The sequence below is a fragment of the Nematolebias whitei genome, chromosome 3, assembly GCF_014905685.2.
Source record: "Nematolebias whitei isolate Nwh7 chromosome 3, NemWhi1, whole genome shotgun sequence".
In the NCBI taxonomy this organism is placed as follows: domain Eukaryota; kingdom Metazoa; phylum Chordata; class Actinopteri; order Cyprinodontiformes; family Rivulidae; genus Nematolebias; species Nematolebias whitei.
The window spans coordinates 909837-927256 of NC_056500.1; the positions used below are offsets into that span (position 1 = coordinate 909837).

General features: G+C 46.4%; 1 protein-coding gene across 1 annotated transcript in view; it reads left to right on the plus strand.

The window, feature by feature from the left end:
• The window catches only part of palm3 (paralemmin 3), a 103033-nt gene extending 86245 nt beyond the window's left edge, over positions 1 to 16788 (plus strand). The window contains exons 6-8 of the mRNA XM_037697758.1: positions 4222 to 4252; positions 6740 to 6787; positions 15848 to 16788. Of these exons, the coding sequence (XP_037553686.1) occupies positions 4222 to 4252; positions 6740 to 6787; positions 15848 to 16788 (1020 nt within the window). The remainder of the gene's footprint in view (positions 1 to 4221; positions 4253 to 6739; positions 6788 to 15847) is intronic.
• Positions 16789 to 17420: the final 632 nt, after the last annotated feature.

Below are 17420 nucleotides of genomic sequence, written 5' to 3' on the forward strand. Positions count from 1 at the left end.
TCGTCCTCTCCTCGTCCTCTCCTCGTCTTCTCTTCGTCCTCTCCTCGTCTTCTCTTCGTCCTCTCCTCATCTTCCAGTAAGATGGTGCCCGTGTACATGGCTTGCAATCCACCTCTGCTGATGGTGTTTGGATTATTTGTGTTTTGTTAGTTTTTCATCTGGGACATAAACTCGCTGCTGGTGTATGATCGACTACAGCTTCTGGATCTTCGATTTTGTGCCGCCGATGTCGTTTATTTAGATCAATACGAGCGTACCGCTGGACCCCCCCTTCCCCCGCTGCTGGCGGACGTGCCAGCTTACCTTCCCTGCGCTCCTCACCTGCCTACCCGGAGATATCGCTCCAGACGCCGAGGAAAATGCGCTGGCCAGCTGGTAAAGCTGAAAGCCCTGCGCGCAGCATCTTCCTCTTCAGCTGGTGGTCATGATTTCAATCGCCAGCTTCCCGTGCGTCCAAACCAGGTAAACAACAGGAGTTGTCGGCCAGCATGGCGCATGGGCCAACCTGGAGGGTCTGTTATCGAAAATCTGAGGCCAATGGCGCATGCTCCCTCCACCGCAGCTGGGTCTACCTTGGACAGTATCCGGATGTGTTTGGTCAACACAAGATCTGTTACCAACAAAACTTTTATCCTCAGGGACTACTTTCAAGAGCACGAGTTGGACTTTTTCTGCATCACAGAGACTTGGATGTCTCAGGGTGAGTCCAGCGCCTTGACGGAATTGTTGCCACCGAACAGTCTGTAATTTAACGCCCTGCGGCCATCAGGCCGGCGAGGTGGTGAATTATTAACAATATTCAAATCAACTTTTGACTATAAACAACTGCCCATCCTGGCTTACTGTGCCAGCTTTGAGCTGAGCGTCTTTGAACTCGGACATTCACCTCAGACGTTATTTGCACTCGTCTACCGCCCACCTCGATCTAAGGATTTCTTAAATGAGTTTTCTTACTTCTTGGCTGAAATCACACCAAAATATGAGCATGTTTTCATTATTGGGGACTTTAATTTGCACGTGTGCTGTCCTGAGAAGCCCTTGGTTAAAGACTTTTTAGATTTATTGGACTCATTTAATTTAACTCAGCATGTAAACGGTCCCACCCAAGAGCGTGGACATACACTGGACCTTGTTTTAACTCATGATGTGACTGTTAATAATCTTGTTATTGGTGATAATGTTTTTTCAGACCACATGCCAGTCCGGTTTGAGTTCACCCTCCCCCATCTAACTCCTAAGCCGTGCGCTCCTGCACGTAGTAGCCGGACTATTAACCACTTCACTGCCGCACGTTTCACAGATGTTTATAACTCTGAAATGATCATTCAGCCCCCGGTGTTTCTCACCACCACTGAGGAGCTGACATCCCAGTTCAACTCTGTCTGCTTAAAGACTCTGGATCATGTTGCGCCTGTTAAAACTAGAAAATCAAAACTGAGAGCAGAACCTTGGCTGAGTGACGTCACCAAGGCCGTTAGGCAGCAGTGCAGGAGGGCGGAGCGAAAGTGGAGGAAAGACAGGCTGCAGGTCTCTTTCCAGATACTTAAAGAGAGTTGGCGCCGTTATCAGAAAGCAGTAAAAGCTGCTAAATCCAAATTCTTCTCTGACATAATTACCTGAAACTCTCACAACCCACGTGTCCTCTTCTCCACCCTAAACTCTGTTCTCCAACTCATTGAACCATCACCTCTGGAAGCCTCGACTGAGCTGTGCAACAACTTCTTACATTTCTTTTTGGAAAAAATTGCGACCACCAGGGCTCTCATTTCCCCTCCAACTCATGACCCATCCATCCCACCTCGATCTGTAGCTCCTTTTGACCATTATGAACCCATCACTCTATCTTCTCTAGAGCAGGTCATGTGCAGCTTGAAACCTTCTGGTTCCCCCTTTGATGTGGTCCCCCCTCGACTACTAAAGGAGGTGTTTCCAACTCTAGGTCCGTCCATTCTTGCCATAGTAAACAGTAGTTTATCCACTGGCGTGGTGCCAAAATCCTTTAAACATGCTGCTGTCCAGCCTCTCCTGAAAAAACAAACCTTGACCCCTCAGTCGTTTCCAACTACCGGCCTGTCTTCAAATTCCCATTTGTTTCTAAACTACTGGAGAAAATAGTCGAGTCCCAGTTGAAGTGCTTCCTGGAGGATCACGCCATCTTAGAACTTTTCCAGTCTGGCTTTAAACCTCTCCACAGCACTGAAACTGCCCTGCTGAAGGTCTTTAACGACATCTTCAGATTCACAGATACCGGTGATTCTGTGCTGCTTGTCCTGTTGGACCTCACAGCCGCCTTTGACACCATCGACCATGAGATCCTCATTGCAAGGTTGGAGCAGTGGGTGGGCGTCACAGGGTCAGCCCTCAATAGGTTCAGCTCTTACCTCACTGACAGATCCTTTTGTGTCTCCATCAAAGATTTTAGTTCTGCAGCAGCAGATCTTAAAAGGGGGGTTCCGCAGGGGTCCATACTGGGTCCCCTCCTATTCTCTTTATACCTGCTGCCGCTTGGTGCTATTTTCCAGAAACACAACATGCCCTTCCACTTCTACGCCAACGACTGTCAAATTTACTTCCCCCTAAGACACAATGGTACATGCTCTATTCAACCGCTGCTCAACTGCCTGGCTGACATCAGGGACTGGATGGCTTTAAACTTCTTAAGTTTCAATGAAAAGAAGTCTGAAGTCATGTTGTTCCCTCCCAACAACACGATCACAAACCACTGCATCGACCTCTCCGCTCTAACCCTGTCAGAAAAACAAAGAGTCACTAATCTGGGCGTGATAATGGACCCTTCCCTGAAACTTAACAATCATGTAAACATGATTGTTAAATCATGTTTCTTCCAACTGAGGCGGCTGTCTAAACTGAAGCCCATATTGTCCAAAAAGAACCTGGAGACAGTAATACATGCATTCATTACATCTAGGCTTGATTACTGCAATTCTCTCCTGTTTGGTATCAGTCAGACCTCCATTGCACGACTACAACTGGTCCAGAATGCAGCAGCCCCATTTTTAACCAGTACAGGCAAAAGAGAGCACATTACACCAGTTTTAGCCTCACTGCACTGGTTACCAGTTCACCTTCGAATCCAGTTCAAAATACTCATGTATGTCTACAAATCACTGAACAGGGTGTCCCCCCCCCCCCCCCCCCATCTCTCTGATTTGCTACAACCGTATGTCCCACCACACTCCCTGAGGTCAGCGGACCAGTTGCTCCTCACAGTTCCAGGAACTGGTCTTAAGTGCAGAGGTGACAGGACCTTCTCTGTAGCAGGACCAAGACTTTGGAACGAGTTACCTCTGCTTGTCAGACAGGCCCCTCCCTCTCGGTTTTCAAATCCTGTTTAAAAACTCACTACTATTCAGTAGCTTTCAACACCAGATGATCTGTGTTTGATCCTGTATGCTCCACAGTGGTTTGTCGTCATTATCTGCATCGTTTTTATGTCTATATTCTGATTTACCTCATTTAGTATTTTGCTTTGTGTGTTACCTGTTGTTCTGTCTGTACAGCACTTTGGTTGGTCTTGTAGCTGTTTTAAGTGCTTTATAAATAAAATGGTATGGTATCTTCTCCTCGTCTCCTCATCTTGTCCTCGTCTTCTCGTTTTCTCCTCGTCTTCTCCTTGTCAGCCATGCATGATGCACCTCCTCTAATGCCTTCCTTTAATGTAGCACCTCCTGTGGAGCAGCAGAAGCTCAGAGTGCACGTGGTCCTGTTGCATGAACAGCACAGAGCTTGGTGTCTTCAGTCAGTGAGCAGCGGTCACGTCTCCTCTTCACATCATTCAGTGATGAACACATAACTGGGAGGGAGAAGATGCTTTATTAATAATTTGGTTATTTTTCTTGGCATGACTGTCTCTGAGAACCTGAGAACCTGAGGAGAGTTTGAATCTATTTTGAACTTTTAGTTTCACAAACGCACAAAGCTACACATCCATGTAGATGATTTTGTCACAGTAGGTCTTCTTCATGGAGGTACTGCAGTCAGTGGGAACACAGCAGATGTTTCCTGAGAGTTTCCACCTCACTCCCTCCCCCTGGTGCCCACACATGATGCTGGCCTCTCATTTCTATACGCACGTTTTAATTCTGTGCAGCTTTAAAGTTACAAAGGAAACATTTCATACATTAGATGAAAAATGTGTTTTGTCCTCAAGGTTTTCAAGGAGCACATCATTTCATTCCTCTCGTTGCTTTTACTCCGCAGGAAGCTGTACACCTGGCCGAGGCTGCAACAGGTGAGCTGACTCACAAGAACCAAAGCTGAATTTACCATGTTTGTAGAAAATCTAGGTAATCTCAGGAGCTTTAATCCAGGATTTATGTAACTGCAGAGCGAAGTGCTGCTGCCGTCCATCTGGACTCTGTTTTTTTTAACACTTTTGTTTTCTATTCAGTGTCTTTTCGCACGTTATCGGCTGCAGACGAGCAGGTGGCAGCGTGCAGCTTTTAATGATGTGCATCGCTTCGTAGGATTCAGATTTGGTGACATTTCTCCCCTTATCTTCCACGTGTAAGGGGGTGTAACAGTCATGACGTGGTTCGTAGCTCAGGGTGAAGGAACACAAATGATGAGTTTTGTTTCTTAACTTTTCAGACAAGCTGTAAAGAACGGAGGTCTACGGCAGCAACTGGCATCGTCACTAACTGAAAAACACGTCCACGTTTTATAAAGTCCTTCTCATCCAAACGTTTTCCTCCAGGCACATATCAAACTGAACGTGTGATGGACTCTAAAGCTGAAAGAAGCTCTTTTAAGTTTGGAGAAAAAAGAAAAGAAAACAGAGTTTGCTTCAATAATTACATTTTGTTTTACTTAAAAATAAAAAGCAGTAAAATAAAAAAACACCTCCCAAAGTGAAAACACAAAATAAATGAAATGTGAAAGACAGCAACAAGTGTGCTAGTGAGGAAAAATTACTCATTTTCAGGGGTAGTGGAAAAACACCCAAATGACTTTCCATATAATTTCAAACCTCACAATTTATGACAAACCTATCTGCCATACATGCATGACTCATTGCTCTCTGCTGCTGCCATGAACCATGACCATTATAACAAGTTGGGCTTTTGTTATAATATGATCAAATATTAATTAAAAAAATATCAAATGTATCAGTGATGCCTTATTTGTTGCAACTGACCTCAACTATATTTTATTGTTTTCCATCTAAATAAAAATACAGCAATGTAGAAATGCATGATCTCAGCCAGACTGAGTGCTAAAAACCATAAAGAACACAACAAATACTAACAATACACACGTGGCAGCACGACGGATCAGTGGTTAGCACTGCTGCCTCACAGCAAGAAGGTCCTGGGTTCAATCCCCGGTTGGACCTGGGGTGTTTCTGCGTGGACTTTGCATGTTCTTCTTGTGCTTGCATGGGTTTTCTCCGGGTACTCGGGTTTCCTCCCACAGACCAAAACATGAATGTTAGTCTGCCTTCAGGCCCAGATCTATGGTATAAACTTTATTCATTTTAAACAACAAAACAAAACAATTTCATAAACTTTAAAAAAATACAAGAGATTTAAAATGAAAGGCAGCAGAAAGAAGAAAAAATCTTATTATATCTGCCCCTTTTTTCAAACATAGTTCAATGATAATAATCTTCAAGTAACAGAACAAAACTAATAACTCTTTCTAATTCTTCTAACTCTGAATGCTAGAAAACGCCTTATATCTGTAACTTTCCTTCCCTCCATTGATCACGGTGACATTATTTACATGAACGCTCCTACAAGAACCCTGCAGATGTTGGATGCTGCAGATGTTGGATGCTGCAGATGTTGGATGCTGTCTATCATGGTGCACTAAGATTCAAAACTGGCTGTAACTACCGTACCCACCACTGCACCCAGTACTCACTGGTTAACTGGTCACCATTAACCTCACGCAGACTCTCCCACTGGTACATTTTCATCTTTAAATCACTTCCTGGTCTGCTGCCTTCATACATCTCCTCCTACATGTCTCTGTGTGAGTGCAGCTACAGCGTGCGCTCTCAGGACATCATTACCTGCAGTGTTCCCTCAGTGAGGACTGAACTAGACAAAAGGACCTTCTCCTACTCCGCTCCTGTTTCCTGGAATATCTTGTAAAAAGATCTGACGCTCTCGACCTTTGACCTCTCTAAGTGGCTTTAAGAATCTGTTGGACTCCTGGCAGGGACCAATGCAGACATGTTCCTGTTTTTAGTTTTATACATTCGCCTTAGATTCTTGCTGTTTTTTGTTACTTTTTTTAGCTATCCTTTTTGTTTAAAAAAAAAAAAAACTGGAGTATGACTTTTTATAACTGTTCATTGTTGTCATCATTCTTTGTTGAAATCAGGTCTCTCTTGTAAACGAGTCCTTGAAGCTCAATGGGAATTAATCCCACACTCCTAGTTTCATTGAATTGAGGAAGCTCCTCGACCGAGAAGTGAGAAACGTCTTCAGTTACAAATAAAGTCCAGTTGTTTTGTTTTTAACTTTTTGGGGGATTTACAACAATTCAAAAAACGTCATGAACTCATGAAGGCAATTTAATGTCAGACATGCTAACATAAAATGAGGAAAAATCATGAGGAATAAAATATGTTATATAGCTAAAATGTAAGAGTAAACATTTTGATTTATATCACTTTTATATTTAGTGTGTTTTTACTGAAACCAGTGTTGTGATATTCTGCAGCAGTTTATTTAAATCATTCTTTTGTCTCCCGTTTCCTAACCATCAGAGAAAGTCCAAGACCTGCAGAATGGACAAAAGGAGGCAACGAGATCAGGTGATGGATAACAATCTGTGGAAACAAATAATACATTAGAAAACATATTTTTGTCTTTTACTGATGTCTTTGTTGTCAAAACAAAACATGTTTGTCTTTATTCTTTCTTATAAAACTGTAAACCATCACCTATTCAGCCAAGCTGTCAGAGACCATGAAGTCATGAATGGATGTGCCAAACTACTATTTATCTCAAACCATCAAAAATCTAAACGATCCTAAGAGCTTCTATCCATCCATCCATTTTCTTCCGCTTATCCGGGGTCGGGTCGCAGGGGTAGCAGCCTAAGTAGGGAGGCCCAGACTTCCCTCTCCCCAGCCACTTAGGCCAGCTCTTCCGGGGGAATCCCGAGGCGTTCCCAGGCCAGCCGGGAAACATAGTCCCTCCAGCGTGTCCTGGGTCTTCCTCTGGGCCTCCTCCCGGTGGGACATGTCCAGAACACCTCACCAGAGAGGCGTCCAGGAAGCATCCTAAACAGATGTTCAAGCCACCTCAACTGGTTTCTCTCGACGTGGAGAAGCAGCGGCTCTACTCTGAGTCCCTCCCAGATGATCGAGCTTCTCACCCTGTCTCTAAGGGAGAGCCCAGACACCCTGCAGAGAAAACCCATTTCGGCCGCTTGTATCCGAGATCTCATTCTTTCGGTCACAACCCAAAGCTCGTGACCATAGATGAGGGTAGGAACGTAGATCGATCGGTAAATTGAGAGCTTCGCCTTTTGACTTAGCTCTCTCTTCACCACGACAGACCTGTACAGTGCCCGCTTCACTGCAGACGCTGCACTTATCCGCCAATCGATGTCACGCTCCATTTTTCCCTCATTCGTGAACAAGACCCCAAGATACTTGAACTCCTCCACTTGGGGTAGGACCTCCTCCCTGACCCAGAGAAGGCACTCTACCCTTTTCCGGCTCAAGACCATGGCCTCGGATTTGGAGGAACTGATCTTCATCCTGGCCGCGTCACATTCGGCTGCGAACCGCTCCAGCGAAAGCTGTAGATCACGATCTGATGAAGCCAATAAGACTACATCATCTGCAAAAAGCAGAGACGCAATCCTAAGGCCCCCAAAACGGATCCCATCAACACCTTGGCTGCGTCTAGAAATTCTGTCCATAAAAGTTATGAATAGAATCGGTGACAAAGGGCAACCTTGGCGGAATCCATCTCTCACAGGGAACAAGCCCGACTTACTGCCGGCGATGCGGACCAGGCTCTGACACCGGTCATACAGAGACCTAACAGCCAGTATCAAAGGGCCCGGTACCCCATACTCCCAGAGTACCCGCCATGGGGTTCCCCGAGGGACGCAGTCGAACGCCTTCTCCAAGTCCACAAAGCACATGTAGACCGGTTGGGCAAACTCCCATGCACCCTCCAGGACCTTGCTGAGAGTGTAGAGCTGGTCCAGTGTTCCACGGTCAGGACGAAAATCGCACTGCTCCTCCTGAATCCGAGGTTCGACTATCCGACGGACCCTCCTCTCCAGAACCCCCGAATAGACCTTACCAAGGAGGCTTAAAAGTGTGATTCCCCTGTAGTTGGAATACACTCTACGGTCCCCCTTTTTGAATAGGGGGACCACCACCCCGGTCTGCCAATCCAGGGGAACTTCCCCCGATGTCCACGCAATATTGCAGAGTCGCGTAAGCCAACACAACCCTACAACATCCAGAGCCTTAAGGAACTCGGGGCGAATCTCATCCACCCCTGGGGCACTGCCACCGAGGAGCTTTTTAACCACCTCGGTGACCTCAGCGCCGGAGATTGGAGGGCCCAACCCAGAGTCCCCAGGCTCCGCTTCCTCAGTGGAAGATGTGCCGGTGGGATGGAGGAGGTCTTCAAAGTATTCTGCCCACCGACCCACAACATTCCGAGTTGAGGTCAGCAGCACACCACTCCCACTATAAACAGTATTGGTGGCGTACCGCTTTACCCCCCTGAGACATTGGATGGTGGACCAGAATCTCCTCGAAGCCTTGCGGAAGTCATTCTCCATGGCCTCTCCAAACTCCTCCCATGCCTGAGTTTTTGCCTCAACGACCACCCGAGCTGCTTGTCGATTGGACTGTCAGTACCCATCAGCTGCTTCCGGGGTCCCACAGGCCAAAAAGGCCCAATAGGACTTCTTCTTCAGCCTGACAGCATCCCTCCCCAACGGTGTCCACCATCGGGTTTGAGGGTTGCCGCCGCAACAGGCACGACAACCTTGCGGCCACAGCTCCGATAAGCCGCCTCGACAATAGAGGCACGAAACATGGTCCACTCAATGTCCCCCACCTCCCCCGAAACATGTTCGAAGTTCTCCCGGAGGTGGGAGTTAAAACTCCGTCTCACAGGAGACTCTGCCAGACGTTCCCAGCAAACCCTCACAATACGTTTGGGTCTGCCAGGTCTGACTGGCATCCTCCCCCACCATGGGAGCCAACTCACCACCAGGTAGTGAACAGTGGACAAGCTCCACCCCTCTCTTCACCCGAGTGTCCAAGACGTGGCCGCAGATCAGATGAGACAATGACAAAGTCGATCATCGAACTGCGGCCTAGGGTGTCCTGGTGCCAAGAGCACATATGGACACCCTTATGCTTGAACAAGGTGTTCGTTATTGACAATCCATGACGAGCACAGAAGTCCAACAACAGAACACCGCTCGGGTTCAGATCGGGGGGGCGTTCCTCCCAACCACACCCCTCCAGGTCTCACTGTCATTGCCCACATGAGCATTGAATGAGCAGTGTATATTTAGTTGATGTTTTTCTTAGTTCATATCTTAGATGTTATTACTGTTTTTCTTATACATTTTATTGTTGGATGTAACTGGGACCCCGTGTACATAATTTCGCTCCACCACATGTACCACATGAGGTGCGAATGACAATAAAGAAACTCTGACTCTGACTCTGACTCTGAAGTCCCCCAGCAGAACAGGGGAGTCCCTAGGAGGTGCACTTTCCAGTACCCCCTCCAAGGACTCCAAAAAGGGTGGATAATCTGAACTGCCGTTAGGTGCATAAGCACAAACAACAGTTAGAAGCCGTCCCCCCACATGTAGGTGGAGGGAGGCCACCATCTCATTCACCGGGGTGAACCCCAACACACAGGCACCAAGTTGGAGGGCAATGAGTATGCCCACTCCTGCTCGGCGCCTCTCACCAGGGGCAACTCCAGAGTGGAAGAGTGTCCAGCCCCTCTCAAGGAAACTGGTTGCAGAGCCAGAGCCATGTGTAGAGGTGAGTCCGACTATTTCTAGCTGGAACCTCTCAGCCTCACACACCAGCTCAGGCTCCTTCCTCACCAGTGAGGTGACAATCCACGTCCCAATAGCCAGCTCCTGTAGCCGAGGATCAGACCGCCAGGGTCCCCGCCCTTGGCCACCACCCATCCCACATTGCACTTGACCCCTTTGGCCCCTCCCACAGGTGGTGAGCCCATGGGAAGGGGGACCCACGTCTCTTCTTCGGGCTGTGCCCATCCGAGCTCCATGGGTAAAAGCCCGGCCACCATGCGCTCGCCCGCGTGCCCCACCTCCAGGCCTGGCTCCAGAGTGTGGCCCCGGTGACCCACATCCGGGCAAGGAAACATTAAGTCCATTTGTTTTTCTCATCATCTGTGTCTTTGGGCTGCACTTTATTCTGGGCCCTCACCTAGGACCTGTCTGCCATGGGTGACCCTACTAGGGCGTAATGCCCCTGACAGCATAGCTCCTAGGATCATTGGGACACTCAAACCCCTCCACTACGGTAAGGTGGCAGCCCAGGGAGGGGACGATAACAACAGACTACAGATAAAATCTGGCCTCCATTCAACGTGATGTTTACAGCTAAGGCTTCAAACTAGTTTGAAATTGTTTTAGAAGACACAAGACTAGAAACCAGAGAATCTCTTATGTAAATAATGACACCCCCCCCCCCCCCCTTTTTTTTTATGATCACAGCGGTAGATGTTAAATCCATTGATTACCAGGTCGGTATTCATTACAGATTTGTTAAGCCAGGTTTCAATGATGAAGATTACATCTTCCCCAGAAGAAATGATCAGAATTTTCAAGGCATCAAGTTTTCTCAGAAGGCTACATGCATTTACATGTAGAAAATGAAGTCCTGACACATTTTTAAAGTCATTTGGTGTCTTATAAATAGTGGGGAGGTCCAGAGTTGGGCTGAATCCCTGAGAGCAGTAACAACATTATTATCAGACATTTTCTTGAGTTTTTTGTGACTGATGTGTAATTACAGGAGTTAGTAGTGTGACACTTAGCCCCCATAATTGACCCATGAGAAACATTAATGAAGATGCGATCATTCAGAACCCAAAAACAGTGAAAGTTGCAGTGATGGGCAGATCCAGGTGTATTAACAAGATTCAGTGACTCCAGATAGTCTGAGATCTGAAAATAGTGACAATAATATGAATGGTGCAGAAAAGTCTCAGACCAAAAACGTCACAAATCAAATGGGTAAACAAACCTGACAAGGTGGCCCAACTGCAGTTTGAGTTTGGCTGAGTGGGGCTCCGGCCCCCCTGCGAAGATGGATGGATGCTCCCATGGGAAACAGAAGCTGGGTCCAGAATCAACAGGCAGAAACAGAAACTGATAATTCGCAGCAAATAGCAGAGCGAGCTGCCAGAAAATCTTCCTGAAATGAAAGGCATGATCCAAGCTCGTTTCAGGTCAACAGGAGACAACAGCGTGATCCGGAATAAAATAATTATTATCCAGGTGAGTTTGGATGGAGGCCTGCAGCAACTCTGATGTAAACTCCGAACTTTTATCGAGCACCACGCAGCGCAGCTCCTCCGCTTTTCTGCACGTCACCCCTGCACCCGACAGCACGAGAGGCACCCCCGGTGAAAACTAGGAGACTGACCAGAGAGGCTGAGGCTGAAGTTGTCACTAGTCCGGTCCGGTTCCGCTCCAGTCTGGCTCAGGCGCTCCAACAGCATGAGAGGCGAAGAGGCTGATTTTGGCCCTGGCCCGGTTCAGCTCTGGTCCGGTTTCGGCGGCGCTTCAAAGCATCAGAGCGTCTCCTCAAGGTGAACACAGCGATTCCACGGAGGTGGACAGTTCTTCGTTAAAAGTAACGGACTGTTCACTGAAGCTGAGACCGGCTCTGTTGAAGACGAAGTCCCCCACAGCAAACTCGATTCGGTTTGATTCTGGTCCAGTTTGGGGGACACAGGTACACTTCCCCCACACCGATGAAGACACCACGAGGGCCAGTCCAGCAGAAAACCAGCAAAATACCACCCGGCAAATCCCTCCAGCGGCCGGAGGGGCGGGAGGAGGACTGTGATGTCACAAGATGGTGTACAATCTCTGAGACCTCCTCGGACCTCTTCAATTTCTCAAGGATGGTCTTGAAGTTGGCCCCGAACAGCGCCTCTGGGGTGATGGTGCCCTCCAGCAGGTCTTTCTGCAGCCTCTTGGACAAGGATGGCGAGAGGCGGAGCCAGGTGGTCCTCTGGATCATGGTCATCTGGGCTGCATGCGGGACAGGCAGACTGCAGAGGTGGCGCACATGTTTAAGATGACATCAGTGGCTATACAGAGAGAGCTCTTTATCTCCTCCAGCAGGTCTGCTTCCTCCATCCTCTTTGAGATGCTGTAGACCAGCAGAGCGATGTCTTTCGCCGCGACCGCCTGGGATGTGCACTGGTGAGCTCGGTTGGAGAGCTTTGTCACCCTCTGGTCATGCTTTCCTGGAGGGATAGGTTGCCGGTCCATCCTGGAAGCTTTTGCCCCAAGCGCCTCTGCCAGACTTGGCTCCAGGGGGGAGAACCAAGGGAAAAACACCGATCGGTAAAATCCTCCACTCTGGAGATGGAGGTGAAGGTGGAGACAGATGTCTTCAGCTTGCTGGGCCCAGCTGCAGCCTCGTTCCAATGTGACGTCACAGCTGGACAGCAAGGCCAGATGGAATCAGGGCGACGAGCCGGGGTGGAGCCAAACCTTCCCGCCTGATCATCCGATCAGGACGGAGGGAGGCGAGCGACGGAAAGTCCCTTTGTGTTAGCAACCTCCTGGATTATGCCGGACAGCTCCGAGAGGAGGGTGCCGACGGCTGGGAGCGGTGTGGTCGCCGACGTGGGAAGACCCGAGCTGGCTGAGCATCTGTTCGACCACTCTTCCGTCACTATGCTCTCCAGGAGGGAAGGGGCAGCGAGGTTGTTTCTAGCATCGCCTTTCATGGAAGAATCATTCGATTCACTACGTGACTCTGCATCAAAGAAAGGCAGTGGCGTCGTCCTGTGCGTAGCGTCCTGCCATGGATAAAACACTCAGCGGAGCTGCTGCCCACATCACCTTTTTCGAGGGAATCCTCCGATTCACCGCAAGGAAAACACGTTAGAAAAGGCGATGGCGACGTCCAGCGGGTAGCGGCCCGCCACGGAAAAACACTCCTCGGCACTTACTTTGAACAAGGCTGCTCGTCTCTGCTTCTTCTCGGGGAGGAAGAGCTCACCAAGATGGCAGGCGGTTGGCATGGCAGAGACGCAGGCATCCTTAGCAAAAGTTTTTCCGGTCAAAGCTGGACATCTTTTCCTTCTTTGTTCTTCTGACAGTGCTAGCTAGCTGACTGAAGAAAAAATGGGAGCCGATTACACGGTCTCACCGTAATTTATATGGACCGGGGGTGAGGCCCACTCAGCAGGTGGGTGTGGACTAAAGTTTTCAGTGCTGCGTGCACGTGAAGGGATAAACCCACTAGCGATAGCCTTAAAGGGCGTAGCCTATACGAAATAGAACTGAAACTGGAGAGATATGATCTCTCCCAGTAACTCCAGTTAAGACTCTGGCAGCAGCATTTTGGATCAACTGAAGACGTTTTAAAGAAGTATTGGGACACCCAGATAATAAACCGTTGCAATAGTCCAGTCTAGACGTGACAAATGCATGGACCAGTTTTTCTGCATCATCTTTAGATCAGATGTTTCTAATGTTAGTGATATTACGCAGGTGGAAGAAGGAGGTTCTAGTAACGTTTTTAATGTGGGGGATAAAAGACATGTCCTGATCAAAAATAACACCAAGATTTTTAACATTAGAGCTGGAGGACAGATTAATGCATCTAAGGAGGGAGAAAGACTGAAACATTCATTCCTAAGGTGCTCAGGTCCAAAAACCAAAACCTCAGTCTTGTCTGTTCAACAGGAGAAAATTAAGGGTCATCCATGTTTTTATGTCTTTAAGACATGCTTGTAGTCTAAGTAACATTCATTATTTACATTTACAAACTGGAATCTATCAGATAGATATGATTTAAATCATTTTAGAGCCGTTCCTGGAATCCCAACATCATATTCAAGCCTCTGTAGTAAAATATTGTGATCACCTGTATCAAATGCAGCACTGAGGTCTAACAGGACCAGTATTTTCATTCATTCAACCTTTATTTAGACAGGTAAATCCCATTGAGCCTCAAGGACTCATTTACAAGAGAGACCTGATTTCAACAAAGAATGATGACAACAATGGACAACAGCAACAAGTATTTACACCTGTCCATTGTCAAAGGCCATGAGAATATCATTAGTTACTTTCACCAGTGCAGATTCAGTGCTGTGGTGAGCTCCAAACCCTGACTGAAACTCTTCAAAACAGATTATTTCATTGTAAATGATCACGCAACTGACCTGCAACTATTTTCACTACATTATTAAGCATGCATCAGGATATTTTCTCTAGAATTCTTCAGATGAAAGTTAGATTAGAAATAGGTCTATAATTGGCTAGGATTACTGAGTCAAGGTTATGTTTCTTAAGTAAAGGTTTAATTACAACAATCTTAAAGCTCTGTGATGCGTAACCATTTTTTAGAGACAAATTAAGCAGATCCAAGACGTTATTATTAATTAAGGGGAATACCTCTTTAAACAGTCTGGTTGAGATGGGATCTAGCAGGCATGTGGATGGTTTTTGATGAAGTTATTATTTTTGACAATTCAGAGCTCAACAGGACAAAAACTGTCCAAACATAAATCAGGTTGTAGTGACATTTTTAAAGTTGCCTCATTTGACAGGGGACTAGAGATAGTAGAAGGAAGGATGGTTTGAATTTTCTCTCTTAATTGAAATAATTTTATTTATAAAGAATCTCATGAAGTCATCATTGATTATAGTTTTAGAGATACATGGTTCAACTGAGAGGATTTTTCATTAGACTAGCTATGGTACTGAAAAGGAACCTGGGGTTATTTTTATTCTCATCAATTAAAGACGAATAATATAAAGTTCTAGCTTTACGGAGAGCTTTTTTGTACGTTAGCATGCTATCTCTCCAGGATAAGTAAAATTCCTCAACGTTGATAGAGCGCCATTTTCTTTCCAGCTTTCTAGATGCCTGCTTTAAAGTACGTAACACCAAGGAGCTAATCTCTACTGACTGATTACTTTTTTTCAGAGGAGCGTCTTCATCGAGTGAAGTTAGAATTTGGTGGTAGCCATCTTGGATTTTGACGTTTGTCACGTTGGCTTTGCTATGAAGGACAATAAGAACTGAAAAGTTGACCATTTATTATCTCAGTGGAAAATTTCTACACAAACGATTGATAGAATATTAAAAGTGCATTCAGTGCCTGGAATCAAAATGTCTAACGAACAACAATATAAAATGATTACAGAGACATTATAGTTGTAATTCAAAACTAAAGCCTAAATTAAAGATGATAAATTGATATCATTAACACAACATGGCCTAAAATTGATGTAGTGGCTTCAAACCTTTTATTGTTTGTTTTTGAGAGTTTATCTGTTTTATTAATATACAGTATTTGTCCATTTTTGAACCCTCTATAAGACCAAGTGCAGTGTAGATGTTTATTACTGGAAAAATAAAATGTGCCTTTAATTTAATACATGAGGACAGAGACGAGGACAGAGACACTGTGAGACACAGCAGGTGCTAAATCAAGTTGAAGGATGAATTTACACAAACCTGAACAGTTTTGTTATTTTCCCACTGAATATTCAGAACTCACTGAAGGTTTTATAAATGAAACGAGTGACGTCTGTGATGTTGAGTATAAAACCTTCGCTCCCACTTTTTTTGTTTCTTTAGAAGCTTCTGACGATGACATGAAGGAAATCCAGAGCCCAGCCGAGGATGAGGCCGCAGCTCTCCTCACCAGCGCTCAGGGGCGTTTGGAAGCAAACCATGATTCCAACCATTCACAGCTGAGTGTTCTGAACCAGAATGGGCCCGTCCATGTGTTTGAGAGTGGTGATGGCATTAAACTGGTGCCAGAGATGAGTGTTACCGAAGCAGCACCAGGTCCAAACATCACCACAGATGATGAGACTCTGGTGATGAGAGCAGAACCCGTGTTCATCACAGATGATGGCCCTGAGGAGCTCTGTTCTCAGGACGACCAGCAGGATGCGGACAGAGCCTCTCTTCCACACTCAGAGTCAGGACAAGCAGCAGAAGAGAGTTTAGAGAAGGTGGTAACAACAGAAACCACTCCAGAACCTTTACCAGAACCAGAGAACCATGCAGCATGTGAGCTATCCGTAGAAGCACCACCAACAGCCAAAGAGAAAGACAACATCAAGTTGAGCGTAAATGCAGAAGTGCCAAAAACTAAAGTGGAAGCGCTGCAGTCACCAGCCTGTGCTGCAGAGGGCGCCACGAGGGCTCTGGTTCCACGCTATACTGAGGTTCCAGCCTCCACTCTGGGTCCAGAGGCAGAGGTTCCGACCAAACATGAAGCTTCAGGAACTCCTGTAGAAAAAGTAAAAGTGGAAGAGCCTGCCTGTCATCTGGGTCACTTCCAAGAGGTGCCCCTGACTGAACCCCCAGAGAAGCAGAAGAACGAGGCCGACGTCAGTGAACAGGAGCCGCTGCTGACCAAAGTCCAGGCCTGCACCACGAGCGCCGGGTCAGCAGAGCCAACAACAAGTCCAGTCTCTGCAGAGACACTGAGCCCAGCTGCAAGGAGCCCAGGGAACGAGACGCAAACGCCCAAACAGGAAACCTGCCGGTGCTGTTCTGTCATGTAGACGCAAAATGTCCTCCGTCTGCCGGTGCTGCTCAGTCCATCCATCTGCAGCGCCCTTTATAATCTCTTATTTTAATTCTTACGTTACATATTCACAAACTTTACAAAAACATATTAAAATTTCAACATGAAAGACGTGTGTGGTTTTAAAGTGTCTTCAGAGACTTTTAAATTATCTTATAAAGTGAGGACTGAACATTTTCTTAGTTACAGTAGAAACAAATACGACGGCTTATCGTTTCGAATCACTTCAAAGATGGATTCTAACTTAAAAGGTTTATTTCCGCTGTAAGTCTGAGGAAAATGTACTGAAACTGGAGACATGTTTTAATAGTTTGAGCACCTCGGACAATATTAACTGATAAATTATTTGTAACTGTTAGGATGTTTGAAATATTTTTCTTTTGCATTGCTAGGAAAGGTCTGGAGATTTGTGTAAGAATGGATATACTGTACACAAACTAAACCTTTTCAGCTTTTTCAGAACGTTTTCATGAATAAACTTTCATTGATGGTCCATTTCTTCTCTTATGTGCCTCACTCTCAGAAACACTGTGCGTCTTTTTCACCTTCATCAACACATTTTGTGTCAAACAAGTCTCTTTAGTTTAATTAACTACTACATACCACGTG